The 20,542-nt window shown below is 40.2% G+C and overlaps 1 protein-coding gene across 2 annotated transcripts in view; it reads right to left on the bottom strand.

The window, feature by feature from the left end:
• palm2akap2 (palm2 and akap2 fusion) overlaps positions 1–20,542 on the bottom strand; it is a 157,449-nt gene that overhangs the window by 10,888 nt on the left and 126,019 nt on the right. Inside the window, exon 6 of one of the 2 annotated variants that reach the window (XM_048592658.1) lies at positions 16,822–17,538. In XM_048592658.1, the coding sequence (XP_048448615.1) occupies positions 16,822–17,538 (717 nt within the window). Of the gene's footprint in view, positions 1–16,203; positions 17,539–20,542 lie in introns of those variants that run through there. The other variant, XM_020533326.2, reaches the window with a different exon arrangement.

A 20,542-nucleotide genomic window follows, 5' to 3' on the forward strand; every position in this document is an offset into this window, starting at 1 on the left:
CAATTTCTTCCAATTCAACATTAGTTAGGCAGTATCTAGTCCTCCTGCTTTAAACTGTATCTATCTAATCCAATCTCACTGGCTGCCCACTATCTCAGGTTGAACCAGACTGTTTGCAACCTCATAATTCCATTTGGCTGTGAACCAAGCTGAGCTTCCAACCACAGATCCTCTTTGGTATCAAGTCTGCTAATTTTACCTTTATAACATTGTCACTCTCTGCCTCTGTCCCATTCGTCAAAAAAAAAATGCTTTTTTCATCTCCAAGACTCAACGTTTCAAACAATTCAGAACTCAACCACACATCTTCCACTCTCTGAAAACTGCAGCTCGCTTGAAATCTCTACCTTCTGAATGTTGTCATGCACCTAGTCCCTGGCATTTCAATTCTTCAATTTCCATCCACAGGACACGGGTGTTGCTGGTATCACTAACATTTGGTGCTCATCCCAAAGTGCCCTTGAGAAGGGGAGCAGTTGCCTTCTTTCATAGAACTGAATGGGTCATTTCTGAGGGCAGTTAAGAGTCGACCATGTTGCTGTTGGTCTGGTGTCACACATAGGTCAGACCTGGTAAAGTTGGTTGAGATGGTACAGAACATTGGTGAGGTCACTTCAGGAAGACTGTGTACAGCCTGATCACCTTGCTATAGGAAGGATATTATTAAACTGGAGAGGGTGCAGAAAAGATTTACCACGATGTTGCTGGGACTGGAAAGTTTGAGTTATAAGGAGAGGCTGGATAGGCTGGGACGTTTTTCACTGGATTGTTGGAGGTTGAGGGGTGACCTTATAGAGGTTTATTAAATCATGAGTGGCATAGACAGGGTGAAAAGCAATGGTGTTTGTTTCCTCTGGAGTGGGGGAGTTCAAAACCAGGGGACCTATTTTAAAGTGAGAGGAGAGAGTTTTACCAGGCACCTGAAGGGCTTTTTCATACAGAGGGTGGTTTTTATGTGGAATGAATTGCCAGAGGAAGTGGTAGATGCAGGTACAGTTACAGTATTTAAAGGACATTTGGGCTGGTACATGAATAGGAAAGGTTTAGAGGGATATGGGTCAAATGCAAGCAAGTGGGACTAGTTTAGTTTGGGAAACTTGGTCAGCATGGATGAGTTAGACTACAGGGTCTGTCTCCATGCTGTATGACTTTATGTGAATTTCCCTCCCTGAAGGACATGATGGGTTTTTATAACACGCCCATTTCACGGTCGTCATTATGGATGCTAGACTTTTATTCAGTGAACTGAATTTAAATTGTTTTGATGAATTGCCTTGCCTTGGTGGGATTTGAACTTGTCTCTGAATTATTAGTCCAGTTATTTAATCTTTATGCTACCTTGTACCTCAATTTAAAATTCAGTTTAAATTCGATCAAGTCATTGCTCCTGATCATAAGTCTGAATTGCATGATTTAGTCATTTATTCAAATTGGGTTTTTTTATAGTTGTCTTCTTTTTATTTCAAGGCGAAATTGCAATATTTGACAGTTAATCTTGTCCAGAAACCGTTAAAATGTGGTTGTTAAATAATCTGGTTAAACCAACTGTGGTTGTTAAATAATGTGGTTAAGCAAGCTGCGATAAAGACAAAAGTGTTAAGCATTTTCGCAACTTAAACGTGGGCCTGAATCTTCTGGTGAGACAAACAGCGATAGACTGCTGCCCTGTCCCCTGCTTTCTCCACCCGGGTGCAAAGCATATCTGAAATGGGACTACTTCTCCCTAGCATTAGATCGCTGGGGAAAGCTAAGCCAGCATTCTATTCAATGGTACAAGTCTCCATATTCTGGTATGTTAAGTCCTCAGCACACTGAAAAGCTCTAGGACATTTAAACAGTTCTGCAGTGTGGTAGTAGATGTGTGTGTGAGGTAAGTCTACAAGTGGACTAGGTGGGTCAGGTAAAGTGAGTAGGCTGGCATGTGGATGAGGTGGTAGGTAGAGTGGTAGGTGGGCTGAATGGTAGATGACTAAGTTGGTAATTGGGTGGGATAACAGTGGGTGAGGTGGGTGGGGGTTGGATAGTGGATATGTCAGGAGATTTGTAATGCAGAGACCAAGGCTAATGCACTGGGTACAAGGGGTCAGTCCCTGCACAGCATCCGGTGGAATTTAAAATTCAAATAAGAAAGTGTGGTATTAATAGCCAGTCTCAACAATGGTGACCGTGAAACCATCATCAATTGTAAAAACCTGTTTGGGTTCACTAATACTCTTTAGGGAAGGAAATCTGTCATCTTTATCTGGTCTGGTCTACATGGGACTCCAGACACATAACAATGTAGTTGACTCTTAACTGACCTCGGAAGTGGCCTAGAAAGTCATTGAAAAAATAGGGCAACAAATCAACATTAACATCCAAATTGCGAAGAAACGAGGAAAAACAGGGGTGGGAGACTAGGTAGATGGATTGTCAGGAGAGGTTGTTAGATCAGAGACTATTCAAGTTGGGTGAAGTAGAGGTTTGATGGGTCAGGGGCCGTCAGATGATTGGTGGAGGGGAGTCAGATGGTAGAAGTTAGGTTGTTCCATGGGACAGTCCAGGGGCCAGGGGTCAGCAAGCAAGGGAATTGTCCATTGGAAATTAAAATTTTCTGGAGAATTCCCGTGGAGACAGTTTGAGGTTGGAAGATTTGGGTCAAGATTTTTCTGACTTTTGTGCTAAAATAGCAATTGCATAGCTTTGTGGCTTATAATGTGTTGAAGTTTAAGGAACAAGTTATTATGTTGAGAAGTTCATCCAGGGTGTAACTAATGTATTATTGCTTATAAAAGCAAATATGGTTACTTAATCTTGTAAAATGTTTAGAATTTGTTGTCCTAGAAGACCCTTTGCAATGCTATGCAGATTTATGACCTTGGGAATCTTTTGCAAGAATTGTTTAGAGGAACAGGAAAACCTGTGAGGGCCTGTGGACTAAAATGTAAAGACATTATAGATCAGACTAAATTAGACATATGACAGAGACTGGGATATGCCTGAACTGGGTGGACCACCAGCAAAGATGGTAAAAGATAAGATACTTCAAGACATATCTACACACCCACTGAAGATGTCAAAGGTAATCATGAGTCGACAGAACATTTGAAGTGATAGAGCTACAGTTATTTGGGAGGCAAGGACTGGAATGGCAGAAGACATGTCTATACACTCCTCCAAAGATTACGTACTGTCTAGTTTAACTTACAGTCATTGCGTCATAGAGATATACAGCACAGAAACAGATCCTTCCATCCAACTCGTCCATGCTGACTGGATATCCTAAATAAATCTAATCCCATTTGCCAACATTTGGCCCATATCTTTTTAAGACCTTCCTATTCATATATCCCTCTAGATGCCTTTTAAAATTTGTAATTGTATCAGCCTCCATCACTTCCAATGACAACTTTTTCCACACACGCACCACCCTCTGCGTGAAAAAGTTGCTCCTTAGATCTCTTTTAAATATTTCCCTCTTACCTTAACCTTATGACCTCGAGTTTCGGACTCCCCTACCCTGGGGGAAAAACCTTGGCTATTCACCCAATCCATGCCCCTCATGATTTTATAAATCTCTTTAAGGTCACCCCTCAGCCTCCAATGCTCCAGGGAAAACAGCCTCAACCTATTCAGCCTCTCCCTCTGGCTCAAACCCTCCAACCATGGCAATATCCTTGTAAATCTTTTCTGAAGCCTTTCAAGTTTCATACCATCCTTCTTTACACAGGGCGACCAGAATTGTACGCAGTATCTCAAAAGTGGACTAACCAATGTCCTGTACAGCCATAATATGATCTCCTGTCTCCTATACTCAATGCAATGTCCAATAAAAGCAAGCATACCAAATGCTTTAACAAGGTGTAGAGCTGGATGAACACAGCAGGCCAAGCAGCATCATAGGAGCAGGAAGGCTGACGGGCAGAAATCTGATGAAGGGTCTAGGCCCGAAACGTCAGCCTTCCTGCTCCTATAATGCTGCTTGGCCTCCTGTGTTCATCCAGCTCTACACCTTGTTATCTCAGATTCTCCAGCATCTGCAGTTCCTACTATCTCTCCCATACCAAATGCTTTCTTCACTATCCTGTCAACCTGCAACTCCACTTTCAAGGAACTATAAACCGTACTCCAAGGTTCCTTTGTTCAGCAACACTCCCCAGGACCTTACAGTTAAGTGTATAAGTTCTGCCCTGATTTGCCTTTCCAAAATGCAGCACCTCACATTTATCTAAATTGAACTCCATCTGCCATTCCTTGATCCATTGGTCCATCTGATGTGGATCCCATTGTATTCCGAGTTAACCTTCTTCACTGTCCACTAGACCTCCAATTTGGGTGTCATCTGCAAACTAACCATACCATACCTCCCACCTTCACATCTAAATCATTTATATAAATGACAAAAAGCAGTGGACCCAGCGCTGATCTCTGTGGCACAGTCTCCAGTCTGAAAGTAACCCTCCATCACCACCCTCTGTCTTCTACCTTGGAGCCAGTTCTGCATCTAAATGGCTAGTTCTCCCTGTATTCTATGTGATGTAACCTTGCTAACCAGTCTACCATGAGGAACCTTGTTGAATGCCTTAGTGAAGTGTTGTATTGCTTAAAAAATATACTGCCAATCATAACTACAGTCTGTAGCTGCGCAGTCCTTCTTCAGTCATGAACCAGTTTCAAACTTATGAGTTTAACAAAAGTTATTCTAAATTTGGTAAAGTACATTAAATTTTTGTGTCGTTCTCTTACTTAATTTTTACTTCTGCTGTCAGGGTAAGATAAAGAGGGGTGGGGGAAGCTGATGTGGAACTTAAACACCAGCACAGACCAGTTGGACCGAATGGCCTGTTTGTGCTGTAAATGGTTTGTAATTTTGATTCATATTTCTTTCTTTTCTCATCCCCTTGAGTTGCAAATATTCATTTTACCATATTCTTTTGGAATTTGGAAGGATATTGAATTAATTTGATGACAGATGTTTGCCATCTGCCTATTTACATTTGGCCATATCAACCCTTCCCCTCACCCTTCCAGTCCTGGTGTTAGCATGGGGGGTCCCTTCTGAGGGACTGATGAAGGGCCTGAACCTCTCACCCGGCTGTTCAATGCAAGTGACGACCAAAACGATGAACTTGGATCCAACACCATGGTGATGTGAGGTGAGGTGCGTCTCCTCATTGCACTTTTAGTGGACTCTTTTTGTGTCAGCTAAGGCTCAATGGGTTGTGCCAGTCCAAAGACGTGAGTGCATAATGCCTGAAGCACCTGAGGGGAACATAGGGCTACAGGGATGGATAATTGGATCACTCCATTAGAGAGGCAGTGTGGGATCAATGGACTCCTCCTGTGCTGTAATAACTATTTGACTCTAGCTGTGTTGGCCTGTCAGAAGTCTGCCTCATGGCCATACTGTCAAAGGCGCCACCTTTCAGTTGTGGTGGTAAAACTTGGCTCCAACTACCGTCTGAGGTGGATGTAAAAGATTCCTTCCACTATTGAAAGGACAGCAATAGACATCTTCCTAATGTCCTTAACCAACCAACATTATGACACATATTACCTGGTCATTATCACATTGCCGGCTGTGGCACCTGACTGTGCAAACTTGTTGCCACATCTACATTTCAATCGTTATGATGCTTCATTTGGGTGTAAAGTGCTTTTAGGCAGCTTTAAGTTGTAAAAAGTCACTGTAATCTTTCTGGTAAATGACCCTCACTTAGTTTTCCCTGAAAAAAAGTCCATATAATTCAACATCCAAAGAAGCAAAATAAAACAGGCTCATACTTAAGGCTGTTGCTGTGACAGAAACAGTGATAATAGTGACAGATGCTAGCGCAGAGTGGAAGTTAAGGAGGTTAGTAACCTTTTTAGTGACAGCTGTGATATCAGAGTGATGTGTTCCTCTTTTTCTTTGGAGTCTGGAGTGTTTGAAAAAGTGAGAGTTAGAAAGAAAAGTAGCAGAGACTGTCTTGTATCGACATTGTGGAGAGCCAGTTTATTCATATTAATTCTGTACAGAAGAGCAGCTCAGGTTACAGCTTGGCCAGTGGCAGTTTCTCAGAACAGAACAGAACAGTACAAGTACACTTCAGGTTACAGAGTACAGCAGAAAATGCAGCAAGTCCTTACCAGTGTTAGCAATCTATTCCCAATCACTGAGCTCTTTTACATTTGTTTGGGTGTAGCACTTGTTAATGAAGCCACCGTGTTTGCCTTCTTCCCCAAGCAGCCTTACTCCTCATTCTTCTGGGCAACAGCTTTTACATCTATTTCAGGTTTACCAAAACTGGTTGGCATGGACGAGTTGGGCTGAAGGGTCTGTTTCCGAGCTGTATGACTTTATGATTCTTAAATCGTTCACCCTACTGTTTACTCTTTAAAGACTTTTTTTGGAGCTAATGCTAATAAATAAATTCTCAGGCAAACAACTGAAAAGCTTTCCGTTTGAATACTGTTTAAACACAGATCAATACAATGATATCCACTTTGGTGGCGGGGGGATGTGGAGTAGGAATTATTTTGAGAATAAGATACAGGTAACAAGTAAACAAAACAGAATGCTATTTCTGTCATTTAGCAATGTTAGCTGGCGATGTTTCTCGTGTGGTAAATTAGATGATATGAGATGAGGCAGTCAAAGACAATTAGCATGTAACCCTGTTTTACGTGGAATTTTAGAAACCTGAAAGGAGATGCAATAAGTTGCAGCTTTTTCATAGTGTCGTACTGATTCCTACCCCTGCAGTGTTTTGCTGGAAAAATAAGGTGGAACTTTTCTTCCAATGCTACCCACTCATTGCTCAAGGTTGAATTTCACTATATGAAATGGCCAGAAGGGAAGTCAAGTTTCTCCTTGCATTTCTGGAAGAATTCAATGGTAATGGTGCCATTTTAAGACCTGTGATCCAAACATCATGGACATTCTGAAGGGTCTAGTCTGGGCTTGACATGATGTGGTTGGTTGCATGGCTGGGAAACCTAAAACACAGCTTCAGCATAAAACATTCATCATTTAGGACTGATATGAGTAGTTATTTCTTGACTCAGAAGGTTGTGAACCTTCATAACTCTCTACACGCAAAATATTATGAACACTCCATCATTGAGTACATTTATTGTTAAGGTGGATAGATTTTTCTCAATGTTTCAAGAGATAGGTGGAGTATTTGGACAAGTGGAACTGAGATAGATCAGGCATGATCATATTGAATAATTGAGCTGTTTGAGGGTGCAAATGATCTTCTTATGCTCCTAATTTTATAGTAGTGGTCAATGGTATCCATCATGCTGATTTTTGACCTCAAAGCCTGGCTATAACTAGTATATGGATCCATGTAAACATGCATGAAACCTATGTTGTGCTAATTATTGGTTGAACAGAGTGATTTAAATTGAAGTTGTATATTGGCACGAAGCTTACTTTTGATCTGCTCCATAAGTGGACAACAATGTGCATGGCAAGGGAACATTTGCTTCTTATTAACCTGAGAAGGCTGTTACCTTCCTTCCCTGTAATTTTATCCTCTCCTTCCATCAGCTGCCTTGCAATAGTTGGCCAAATTGCCATCCTTCAGGTATAGGCCTCATTGGAAAGTTAGGGTGGTCTATTCCACCAATGTGAGCCATCATGATGAGTTTAATCCTATGGTAACCTGGCATTGTACACACCTGACCTTTCCAGCAAGAGTCAATTGAATGTGATCAACAAACAGGAACTCTGAGTGACTGTTGCTCTGGTCCATTCCAGAAACCTCTATTACTTTCCCGGTTGAAGGTTGCTGGCTTCCTGGGTTTGTCTGTCTCAACACTGTGCCTGAGAAAAACATCCCAACTCAGTTTGCAGCTAATCTATAATCTAAAACGACACTCCTGGTGCTGTACTGGCAGGGTGCTACACTGTCAGAGAGCTACACTGTCAGAGGTACCGTCTTTTGGATGCAAAGCTAAATCAAGGCCCCATCTGCCCCATAAGGTACATTTAAAAGATCTTATGATGCTACGTTAAATAAGAATAGGGGAGTTTTCACACTGTCTTTGTCTATATCTAACCCTCAACCAACATCACTGAAACAAACTATTTATTGCTGTTTGGGACCTTGCTGTGTACAAATTGGCTGCCATGTGCCTTACATTACAATGGTGACAATACTTCAAATTTACTTTCATTGGCTATGAAGGACTTAGAGATGTCTTGAGGTTGTGAAAGGTGCTATAAAAATGCAAGCCTTTTGTTTAATTTTTCTATGCGAGGTTGCAATGGTTTGAAAAGCTTAAAGCTCTTGCTGCTAATTGAGTGCAAATTAATATTTTTCTGAATGGCTTTTATTTAAGATGTGAAATTGGGTCTTGTTAAAATTCAAAATGGAAATAAACCAAGGAAGTAAATAAATGTTTATTTTTATTGTACATGTACTGGAATTTTGGCATTAACACTTTGGGTGTTTAGTATTTTCATAATATAAATTAACAGCAAAACTTTAAATATTCTGAAAACTATGGCAGCTCCACTGACTCAATTGTTAGCTCCAACAAGTACAAGCCTTAGTCCCATCACTACAGCTCAGCTCTGCCTGCTACAGGATTGGCACTGCCTACAACATCTTTCACTATATTGATTGCTGTCCTGGTCTCACCCACTGCCGCTTTACCATCATGTAATACATACTTAACCCATCCACTACCCCTTTAGCTGCTACCACAACTTAATAAATCCCAACCAGCCAAGCCCCATCAACTATCCCTTTAGATCCCACGTCTACTTAATAAATTGCAACCAGTTGAGCCCCTTGCCACTACGCATAAATCCCTGAAGGATCCACACTTGTTACTGCTTTTGTGCATGCTGGTCAAGACAAAGACCTGTTGAAGGAAAATTATGCAAAGAGGCCATTATCATCAAGGCAAAGCTCTTGAACAGAACAATTCAGGAGAAAATGGAGGTAGGAACAAAATTTGTATACTAATACCATTAATTCTGACTGTGGTTATAGGATAAAATAATGTCACTTAAATAAGGTATGCACCTGATTAAGAATAAAACTCCAAAATTTGAAGGAACAATCAAGCTCAAAAAGGTAGGAATTGTATTATTATAGCTTCTTACATGACCTCAAGCCATGCCACTTGGAATTGCAGTGTCTTCTGTACCACAGGAGATCAGGATGGATTTTCATTCACATCCATTCACTACGTGCTGTAGTCCTTCTGGCTAAATAAATTGGACCAGTCAGGAGTGTGATACATCACGTCTTTTACACCTTTTCAGACATTTGACTACAAGTTTCAGTTTGTTAACTATGATGTTCATTCTGCTGAATGCAGCACAGAAATATAGTGAAATATTCCAAGCAAACTTGAATGGGGCAGTGTTAAAAGTTCCTGTGATGTAAGGGTACTGATATATATGCCATAGAAATGCAACTCTCTATTCCCTTCCCCAGCCATCCCATCAACTTGCTAACATTTTAAACAATAGTGTGAATGTTACTTTTGGTAAACGATTTTTTGAAACTGTGTGTGGTAAAGTGTCACTGATCTTTCAGGTGTTGAATAATTGAGATATTCAGTTGGGTATACACACAAACCCTGGACCATCTCTCTTTATGACATACTAATTCTAAATGTAAATTTAGACCTGTAAACATTAAAGATACTTGAATTTTAAATTTTATTCTCTGGGAATGACTTTTTGCAAATGAGCACTAACATTGGTAAAAAGTTGGATGGAAGTATTTTTATACAATTCCAATTTGAAGGATATTGAGAAATATTTACAATTGTATTACACCCAGAATTTTAAATCAAATCTAATGAGTCACAATGTTCGAGATCAGATCTGATGCCACTGGGCTTTTCAATATAACTGTCACCAGTAATCTCAGAGAATAACAATTTATCAGCATCTTCACTGGGATGATCCTTTGTACACGCGGTGAGATTTACCTACATTAGCCCACGGCTGGGTTTTGCAGATATCTTTGGATTGCTTTCCAGTGCCAACCTTATTCCTGGAGGTGGGGAGAAGGGCATTGTGACTTTACACAGAGGTGTTCCCTTGTTAGGCACAGAGACAAGTTTGCATCAAATTAAGAAGGACTGGCAGGTGGCTTGCAAATACAGAAAGCCAATCAGATTCTTTATAGACTGAAAGGAACAGCAGGTTGCAAGAAAAGGTTGGGAAAGGAGTGGGTGCTTTGAGACAGAAGCTCCCTCACTCTCCAACTGTTTAAAGTTTAAATAAAATAAAAGCTTAGGAGACTGGGGTAACACTGTGGCATAGGAGTGTGGGGAAATTCCCTCTGGCTGCTTCTAAATCTAGGCAGGAAAGGAGGGTCTCCAGGCTGACTGAAATATGGCTCCTCACCTCCCTGCAGAGAGGTCATCACCCAGTGTCTAAACTGGTGCCTGTCGCATGCAAGTGGACACCCTGTCCTGCAGAAATGGCCCTGAGCTGGGATGGAGCTGAAGAACTAGCTTGCTGAATTGCATAGCCGTTTTTAATTCTTGACCATAATCCCAGGCCCATAGTGGGCCAAAGGTTCAACCCTTGGATTGTGGTTTTCAAATTTTGAATCCAAATTTTCCTTTGATCAAGTTTAAACAAGAATGCATTGCCACATTGGAGATGCAGTGACATCATTGCATTTCAATCAACTGGGGTCACTTAAACTCCATAACAGCAGAATGGTGATGTCAAGGAACACATGCTACATGGCTCTGTGGGATCATCAATCAAAGAGTCAAAGCCCTGAGATATTTTAAGAATGCACCTGTCTCCATTTCAGTGGTCTGCAAGTTCCCTTGGGAGCTTTAAGAAAAGCCTTTCAGTTCAAACAGTTCAGCAAAGATATTTCTACTACAGATGGAGAATCAAAGCACAAGGTTACATATCCCCCATATTTTTAGTATAAGAATTAGGCAGATGACTGAAATTTAATGGCCTGCCAAAAATAAATCACTTATGGTAATCCATGTGTACATATGGAATTTGCAATGAGTTATATCAAGTCAAGTTAATATGTGCCTTGCTTGTGGTTTCTCCTGGTATGTAGACTCTCTATGATCACTATCCTATCCATGCGTACACAGGGATTGACCAATAAAAACTATATTGTCCTACTTCTTATGTATCTGAATAATTTAATGTAGAATGGCTGCAAACAATAATGGCCCAATAAATCACAATTTTGCATCTTACAAGCTCCTCAGTCCTTCATTCATGCAAATCTTATTTCACGCAAAATATTGATGATAGTGACTTACTTCTCATTGTCCTAAAAGTTGTATGAATTTAGTCCTTTTCTCATCTATTCCACCTCAGGATAACCTCACCTTCACTCTTTAGTCCAGATTTTGAGAGGCAGACCTTAATGTTCTTTAGTTGCCTTATTGGAGCTCTGCTTGTGCAACCTTACAAAAAATGTCCCCTAATAATTATTTACCCTTCCTCGTGCAAATAACTCAGGCTACAACTTCTGTACTGTAGGCAATGTTTAAGTGTTATTGTCAGTGGAGGATTGTGATTTGCATCTATTTGGAACCAGCTTATAGTATTTTTAAGTTTTTCAATTGGATAATAATTTCCGAGGGAAAGTGCATGGTAGATGTCTGGAATGAATGACCTGAAAAAGTGTTGGAAGCAGATTTGTGAGAGGGAGGAAAAACAAAAATATTTGCAAAACTACTGGGAAAGAGAATGGGAGTGAGAATAATTGGATAGCTCTTTCAAAGAGCCAGTACAAACACAATGGGATGAGTGACGTCTTCTGCATTAATATACGATGGTTATGGTATTAAAATAGTGTTATTGCTTATGGTATTGTGTGTCCAAGTAGTTTTCTTCAGACTGACACAAGAGTGTGTACCTAATAGGTAATCATAGCTGCCTGCAATGTGCCTAGAGAGTTTATGATATGGTCATTTGAACAGTCTCCAGAAGTTAAGTACTTGTTACATGACATCAAATTGGTAAACAGGAGACCTCAGCTTTGATCAAGTGGAGGGAGATATCCGGGAAAAAAAAATCATTTGAGTTTTACATTGGTTTTCACAGATAACTGGAATTAGTCTCAATACCTGTCTCTTCAACATTAATAGGCTTGTGATATTATTTTCTTTTGGTGCTTTAAGCCAGAAGGTCATGCGTTCATGTCCTATTCCTGAGATGTGAGAGGTAATTTAGGCCGGCACTCCTAGTTCCGTGCTGATGCTGAATTGAGGTATCACCTTTTGGTTTCAAGGTGGTAAACCATAGCCCAGTTTAACCTTGTAGCTGGACAAATTGCAAAGTGACTAATCTGAAGACAAGCGGGGGAGTTATCCCTGGTGTGCTCACCAGTATTCATCCTTCAGTTGACATCACGGAAACTGATGATCTTGTCATTATGACATTACTGCCTATGGGAATTTACTTTGAAAATAATGGCTGCCTTTCCAACACAAAATGAGTGAGTACACATTAAAAAGTACTTAAATGACTATTAGTTAGCACTTTGGGATATCCTGATCTTGCAAAAGAGGCAATAAAATTGCATGTCTTTTATACAGTCATCAAAGATTAATGATAAATTTTGAGAGATGCAATTTGAACAAGACAGAATTCTAATCTGGAAGAAGTTGGGATTAAATTAATTGAGGTAATTTCATCCTCAGCAGGGTGTTCTTAACATATTTCAGTGTAAGTTGTTCAGTGTGCAATATGGTGAGGAGTCGGTGAAAATTGCTCAGGCAGTAATGTTTTTGAGGATTGAATTAACAGTTCCATACCCGCACTAACAGTTGGTGGGTGTGTGTGTTGAAGTCAAAGCTCCTTCAGGGATTTTCCTCACTGCACTGTAGAGATTTGGGAGCATTGATTAGACTAGTAACCCAGTACAGTTAAACTAGAAGTCCAGTGACATGATTTGAACTCCCATTATGGCTGCAGAGGAATGTGAATCGGATTAATTGAATAATTCTGGAGTACCAAGCTAATATTAGTAATGGTAACCACAAATGGCTGGGTTACTGCAAGAAACATATTTGGTTCGTTAATGTCCTTCTGAGAAAGAAACCTACTATTCTCACTGGCTCTGTGCACCTCCGGACCCAGAGCAATGTGATTGATTGTTAACTGCACTCTGAAATGGCCAACCAAGCCATCTTGACTTGCACAAATAGAGATGGGCAATAAGGACGAGCCTTGCCAATGATGATAATAAAAGTAAAAACTATTTTAAAATTATGCACAACTCCATCCGACATTTTATGTCAAAAGCCCAATTTTGTGAACATTTGAATGTTAGTAGTGCTCAAAAGAATAATTATTTGAGCTGGGTTGGGGGAGTGTGAAATAAGCTGCTGTCACTCAACAGGATGGGATGCTTGTGAAAGCTGCAGTGGGTGCTAGGTGGTATTAAGGCTGAGTGTATGTAAAAGAGCTCCTTGGGATTGGCACTAAAGGAAAAGAGCATAGAGAACAATAACTGTACATTGCGTTGAACTTTCTAGAAACAGCAGGAGTTAACTATGTTATGCTCTGGAATATAATACTTTCTTAAAAAAAGAAAAGAAATGAAAAGTAGAAATATCATATATAAACTGCAATAGAACAAGGTACAAAATGGTCACTTCAAAGACACCCTTTAGATAAAACAACCATGTTAGTTGCTATGCAAATATGTTCCAGAAAAAAATGCTCATACAGTAGAATCAGAATTGTGTTTAAAAGTAGGAAATTCACAACCTTTAGAGAGGTGAAGATGGGGAAAAGTCCATCCTCATTAACAAGATATTAGTTGACAACCATTTTATAATATATAATTGTACATTCAAATACAGTTATTAAAATTGAAACTTGGCAAAACCCTTTATCATGTAGAGGAGAAAAGAAAATAGGCACAGTCACTAAAAGGCATCATAGAAAATCAATGGCTGCTTCTCATTGTTAGTTTTTCGTCAATTGTGCTCAGTGAAAGCTTCTGCAATCCAGACACTGTGAACTGGGAGGGGCTCGCAGGGGAAACCAATCATATTGTACAAGATGCCATATATCAGCAAACTTATGAACCATTCCACCTCCGCAGGCAGCTGATCCGATCTCAGTCACATTAGCCTTGCCATCCATTCTCACTGATCCGGGGCCCTGGGATCACACTGCAAAGCACTGCATACCAGTTGGCACAATTGAGGTCGGTGGAAAAAGGCACTATGATTCTAAAAAAATGACTTTTTTCACTTCTTATCATTACAAAACCCTTACAAAACCAAGAGCAAGACTGATTCACAAATTGTTAAATGGAATCCAGAAAAGGGGAAAACAAAAGGTTCAGACTATCCTTTCAGAAAACACAAAAAAAAACTTTCGGATCTAGCAGCTTGCATAGAATGGTTGGATAGCTGATATCTCGAGAGCCCAGTGGAAAAGGACCTTGAGACAGCAATGGTTGAGGGCAGATTGGAGGTGAAGGGTAGATTTTGACTTTGTGCCAGAGCCTGAAGGGGACTGTTTTACATCTCTCCCCTTTTTATTGCAATGACTTCAATTGAAGCAGTCGATTTGCTATTGCCGGTTTTACACGTTGCTACCCCATCACTTTACGCTGCATTGCCATTAAAAACCTCGAAGTCATAGATAAGTGTTTGTAATTTATTGACTAGCTTAACCATGACAGACACGGCGAACTTTATAAAGATTACTCTGTGCATAAACCCTCGTCCTGATAGCTGGCTTCCTCTGTGGTTATGTTGTCTGCTTTTTGAATATTCTTTCAAATTTTACTACCAGGCCACCAGGTTTGAAAGCGTTCCACCTCAAAACTCTGTCCTATCAGCTGCTCTGACACTGTTCAAGTCCCATTTGCACATTGAAGGAGAATCTCCAGCCTGTTTTTCAACCCTCCTCTTACCCACCCTCTTTTTATGGTCTCTGCACACCCTGGAATTATATATGACTCTACAGAAAAGTGTGTCAGAAATGTCGTTAAACAGTGCAACTTGTAAAATGTTTTCACTAACACCTTTTTGATACAGCATATTGTGGCAGCTATTCATCTAGTGGCTCTTAAGAATTAAACCTCAGTTAAATATAGGACAGCTAGTGGCGGTTTACTGAGGTTGCTGATGAATATATTAATTGTATTGTAATTATCCATAGGGACTTTATAACAAGATGTTCACTTTCCTAGGATTTGACCTGCAGGCTTTCTTTGATAATGGATAAGATTTGCAGCATATGTCACTTCTAGATCTGTTGCTAAAAGAGATTTTGGAATGAATTCTTCACGCCTGTTAAATGTAGCTGGTGTGATTAATGCTCAGTGAGGCTCCATTATTTGTGTCACACTTATTTTATGTACATTAGGCAGTTTTTTCAACATGATCATGGCCATAATGATCCAGCACACAAATCTGGATTAGTTTTACGGATTGATGAGAAATGAAGGTTGTCAGTACACTGCTGTGCAACAGTTGATGCATAATGCGTTACCTACTCACACTTTGAAAATGGTGTCTTTGTGTAATAGTGTAAGTTGCATAATAGAGAATCAACAGCCTGAATTCCATCTCTCCTAATGAATGTTTTTATTCCCTTTGGCTGTTGACTCACCATCACCTGTTTACAGCCAGACAAAAACATGTGAATTAACTGGAGGGTCTGAGCCCTGTCACACCAGACAACTTCCCAGTAGTATCACTAGAATGCAATTGGGTAAATTCATTCTTGTTCTTTGCCAACTGAAGCACATCGAACAGCTGCAATTATGTTGGAGAAACAGACAGCTTGTAACTAAGATTTGTAACCCTCTGATCTGCTATGCTTAATGTTGGGTTCAGCTATACACTCATCCGCCGAGATATGGATACTAATGACTTAAGGAAAGTATTTTTCCTTCCCATTCGATCCTTACCCCACCCCATTCTTTCATTAAATTGGAAACAATCTCTATTGTATTCCCATGAGTTCATCAATGGCAGAGACGGGTAGGGACAGAAGGACTCAGAACGAATATATCTACTTTTAAAATTTTCTCAGGAAAATATAACATTGAAAGGAAATTGTGAAGCCTTTTGCATCTAACTGTTTTACATCATTTCAACAGGAAGGAATTGAAATGAACCAGGCCTTCTGGAGAAGAAAATTTCAAATTATGCAGGAAATGTGAATAGGGTGGTATGATTGAGGGTGAGCGTAGAAAGAATGAAACTCCAGATCCTGCTGATTGCAACATTAATTATTACCCATGTGTCTTATCATGATGCAGGAACACAGCTGACGGGCTATTGCACTTCTGTCCTTGTCATTGGCAACTCTCAAATTCTCATACTTTGCATCGCTGAAGTCATGTTCCGTTATCAAAGAAATAAGGGCTATAAATATAGGACGGTCACAAATAAGTCCGATAAAGTCATTAAGTGGAGCAATGTTACCTGGAGTGTTTAGAATGTACGTTTGCTACCACATGGAATAGTTGAGGCAAAAAGGGAGACTTAAATGCAGAGAGAGAAAGGAATAGAAGATCTGGTAGGTAAGATTAGATGAAGTGAGAGGAGACTTGGGTGGGGCATAAACACCAGAATGGACCAGTTGGGCTGAATGGCCTATTTCTGTGTAGTAAAACTCTTTCTAAGTCTCAAAATAGTAATGCTGGCCTGGGTGGTGGTTATGCTATGGTTAGTCGAACATTAAACAAAGAATTTATAGTGAAGTAAGGGAGGAGAGAGGAGACAGCTCCTCCCAGTTCACATACTGGCAGTGTGATCAGTAAAACGAGGTTAAAGTCGATAAGAGATAGTGTGACTGTAAAGGCTAGAGAGGTGGTCACATGACAGTACAGCACTTACAATGCTTTTTCTTGTCTGTACCTGTGGCTGGCTCTGTTCCAGTGTCTGTCCCTTCATTCTCCTCCGCTGAGAGTGTCTCTGAAGCCTCGGTCATGGACTTGCCAGCCACCAGTTCGGCTGCATTGCCATCTATTGTAGAGACGTCTGTCACCGTCTTCTCTCGCAGTGACTTCTCATCATCTTCGTCGATCAGCACCAGCTCTGCTTGGATGGCGCCCTCGTAGCCCAGCAGTTTGTTTGTTTCCTCCTCATCCTCCACATTCTGATAGCCCATGAAGATCATCGTCACTGGATGCTCAGCACTGGCCTTAGGAGCCTCTCCAGTTGGAATCTGATGGATTGCTTTCCCCGCGTGATGCGCTTTAGGGACCATTTCCAATTTAGCTTCCTTGTGGATCATATCTTTCTTAAGTCCACTATCTCCGGGACTCCTGGTGTTGTCAGGGGATGCACTACTCTTCGATACAGTCAGTGATTCTGGCAAACATTTGTTGCCACTCACATTTTTTCTCCCCGCTCTGTGTTTTAACTGATCTACTTCCGATGTAGTCAGGTGATGCACTCCATTCTCCACCACTGCACTTCCAGAACATACCTCGTACACAACTTTGCTTCCATTATCAAACATCGCAACCCCTCTCTGATGAAATCCCTCAGTAGTCAAGGGAGCTGTGGAGAGGATCTTGGTTTCTCCTGTCAGTTTGTCCTTCTGTACATTGACCTCCATGGCATACATTGCTGGAATATCAAAAACATGTATATTAAAGGATCTGATAGTCTTACGTTGGAAAACCGATCAAGGATTACGCTCAAAGTTCTTTCAAAGCTAAAGGTAGAGTTTCCAGTTTGGGTTCAATCGACAATACAGGCACAAATTTCGTTTGAAGTTGCACTAGTTTTAAGCAGTTCCGCTTTCTTGATTTTCTGCTTGAACTTATTTGCATATTGCTAAACACAACCTCTGCAATAAACCAGTGCAATTGGACAGTGTTTTAGAACGTTATTTTAAAAAAAAAAGGTTCCTGCTTTAAAATATATTCCTTGACATGTGATGCTAAGGAAGTGATGCTCAGCCTGTACAAACCATTGGCCAGACCACATTTGGAGTGCTGTGTTCAGTTCTGGTCATCTCATTGAAGGAACGATGTTAAAGTCTTGGAGAGAGTACAGAAGAGATTGACTAGAATGATACCAGGAATGATGGATTTTATTTGCAAGGGAAGATTGGAGAAATTGAGCTTATTCTCCTTGGAGCAAAGAAGATGAAGAGGTGGCTTTATTGAGAAGTTCAAAATTATGAACAATTTTGATAGGATAAGGAATGATATTGGGGTCATAATTTCAAGATTGTCGGCAAGAGAACTAGGAGTGAGATGAGGAGAAACGTCTTTATCCAGACAGTTGCTAGGATTTGGAATGCACTGCCTTGGTGACTGTTGGAGGTATATTCCATAGGAGGTTTCAAAAAAAAGCTGGATATTTATTTAAAGTGGTAAAGTTAGAGGGATACAGTGATAGGGCTGGAGAATGGGGCTAGCTGGGTAGCTCTGTCAGGAGCTGGCACAGACATGATGGGCTAAATGGGTTTCTTCAGTCCTGTAAAATCCTGATTCTATGCTTAGGAATGGTGACCTAGTGAAATTTGATTAATACGATTGAAAATTATCCCAAATAATAAGCATTTGGATCAGTGTCTAGTGAGTAAACTAGTATTAAGTAACTGAAATAATTTTTAAGAAAAAACTGTACAAAACAATTTAATCATTCTTTTCTCATGCACAAAAGCCATCTCTTTCGTAAATTGGAAGGAAGAGTCTTATTCAAAACCTTTTAAATCACTCCTGCCAACATCCTTGCACAAGAAAGAACTAGCGCAATGTTTGGAGTTTGCTTCAGGGACTGCAAATACAAATGACATTCGAAAATTCACTATGGCGATTGATTTGATCTTGGGTCTGACTAATTTTTGTGGGTGGCGCTAGTTACCAGTGCAATACTTTTTAAATCATCAAATTAAATTGTGGGAATTGAGCTGGGCCGCACATAAAATCCTACAATTTTTGTGCATGTTCGAATGAATTTGGGTGAATTGCACAGGAAAGGAAATACAATGCAACCTGTGGAAAAACTCTAGGGCCAGATTTTTTGTTCCATACTGTTTTTCTTTGCTTTCTTAAAATTTCTACATAGTCTCATGGAAATTCTTAGTATAAATAGTGGCAAAGGATAATATGTTAAATGTAAGCTTTGACTACAATGAAAGCTCATTGAAGCACCTAGTGTTAACATTGGTAGAGGTGGACAATATCAAGTTAAAGATGTGCCATGAGAGTAATATTACAACTGAATTATATGTTTGATTTTGGCTGTTCTGATGATAACTTATCAAGATGAACTTTCTACTACAGTTACTCATCTTTGTGGCAATGTGTGTACTTTGGAATTGTAGACATTTGACAGTGTGAGGTATCTTTGCTGAGCAAGGTACTGGCTTTGTTCTGATATCTGTTCATTTCTTAATGGATCTGCAGGTTGCTCTCAGTGTGTCAACCCAACATTATTTTGCAACACCGAGATGTGCAGATGAAGGCACCAACCCTTCCACCTTTTTGGCTGATACCTGTGGAAACAAAGGAGAAGTGAGATGTACGGAGGGTATGAGAGGGAATTCTGAAGATTAGAGCCTGAGCAGCTGAAGGCACAGCCAGCAATGTGGAATGAATGAAATTCAGCTGGCATTAGAGGAACACAGATGTTTCAGAGGTTTGTAGGGCTGCAGGAGATTGCTGACTGAAGAGAATGTTAAGGATGAGACCCTGGAGGAATGATCTGAGTGTAAGATCAATGACCTATGAAGAAAGGTTAAAAGCAGCCTCTAGGGAAGGTATGTTGAATAATAGGTTTTAACACTAAAGATATAACAAATGTTGTAGTGTAGCATGTTATTGCATTTTAATCATAGACATCCTGGGCATTAGTTTTAAAGCATGTAAAAATCAAGATGTTGGAAGTACACATACGAGAAAGCATTTTTACATTGAGTCTATAATAGTACCTATGTCTGAGCCAGAAAGCCCAGGTTCAAGACTCACCTGCTCCAGAAATGTGCAAAAACATCTCTGAAAGGTTGGCTAGAAAACATCTACAGTAGAGAATCAGGTATTCCACCCAATTTATCAATGCTGACATTTATATTCAACACAAACCTCCCCCAGCCTTCTTTCTAAGTTAGTTGAGAATGAACTTCAAACAAAAATTGATAAATGCCTTGAATCATCCGATAAGGCTGGGAGAGAGGCAGCCTTTAAACAAAAGGAAGGTTGAACGTTAGGCTGAGATAGTTAGATTATCAAAGGGACAAGCTTCAGATGAATAGTGGTCTATTCAGTGCCCTATGTTGTTAAATATCAATAATTGTGAAAAGAACTCTGTCTTGTTTTCAATGTACGTTTTTCATGCACTTGTTTAAGGATTGCGACCAAATATAGAGAACCTAGAATGGTAGTAAGATACATTCGGGACACTTGCTCAGTACCAGAGTATTCTTTTAATTCAGGATAATTAAAACTCCAACATGCACTGGTATAAACTGTGAGTCAATGAGTAGTACTCTTGTTTTCGGATCAGGAGGTTGTCGGTTCATGTCCCACGTGATTATTTGAGTGCAGAAATCAAAGCTGACAGCCTCTCTGCTCCTATGATGCTGCTTGGCCTGCTGTGTTCATCCAGCCCTGCACCTTGT

Source organism: Rhincodon typus, chromosome 3, assembly GCF_021869965.1.
Source record: "Rhincodon typus isolate 14 chromosome 3, sRhiTyp1.1, whole genome shotgun sequence".
NCBI classification, from domain to species: Eukaryota; Metazoa; Chordata; class Chondrichthyes; order Orectolobiformes; family Rhincodontidae; genus Rhincodon; species Rhincodon typus.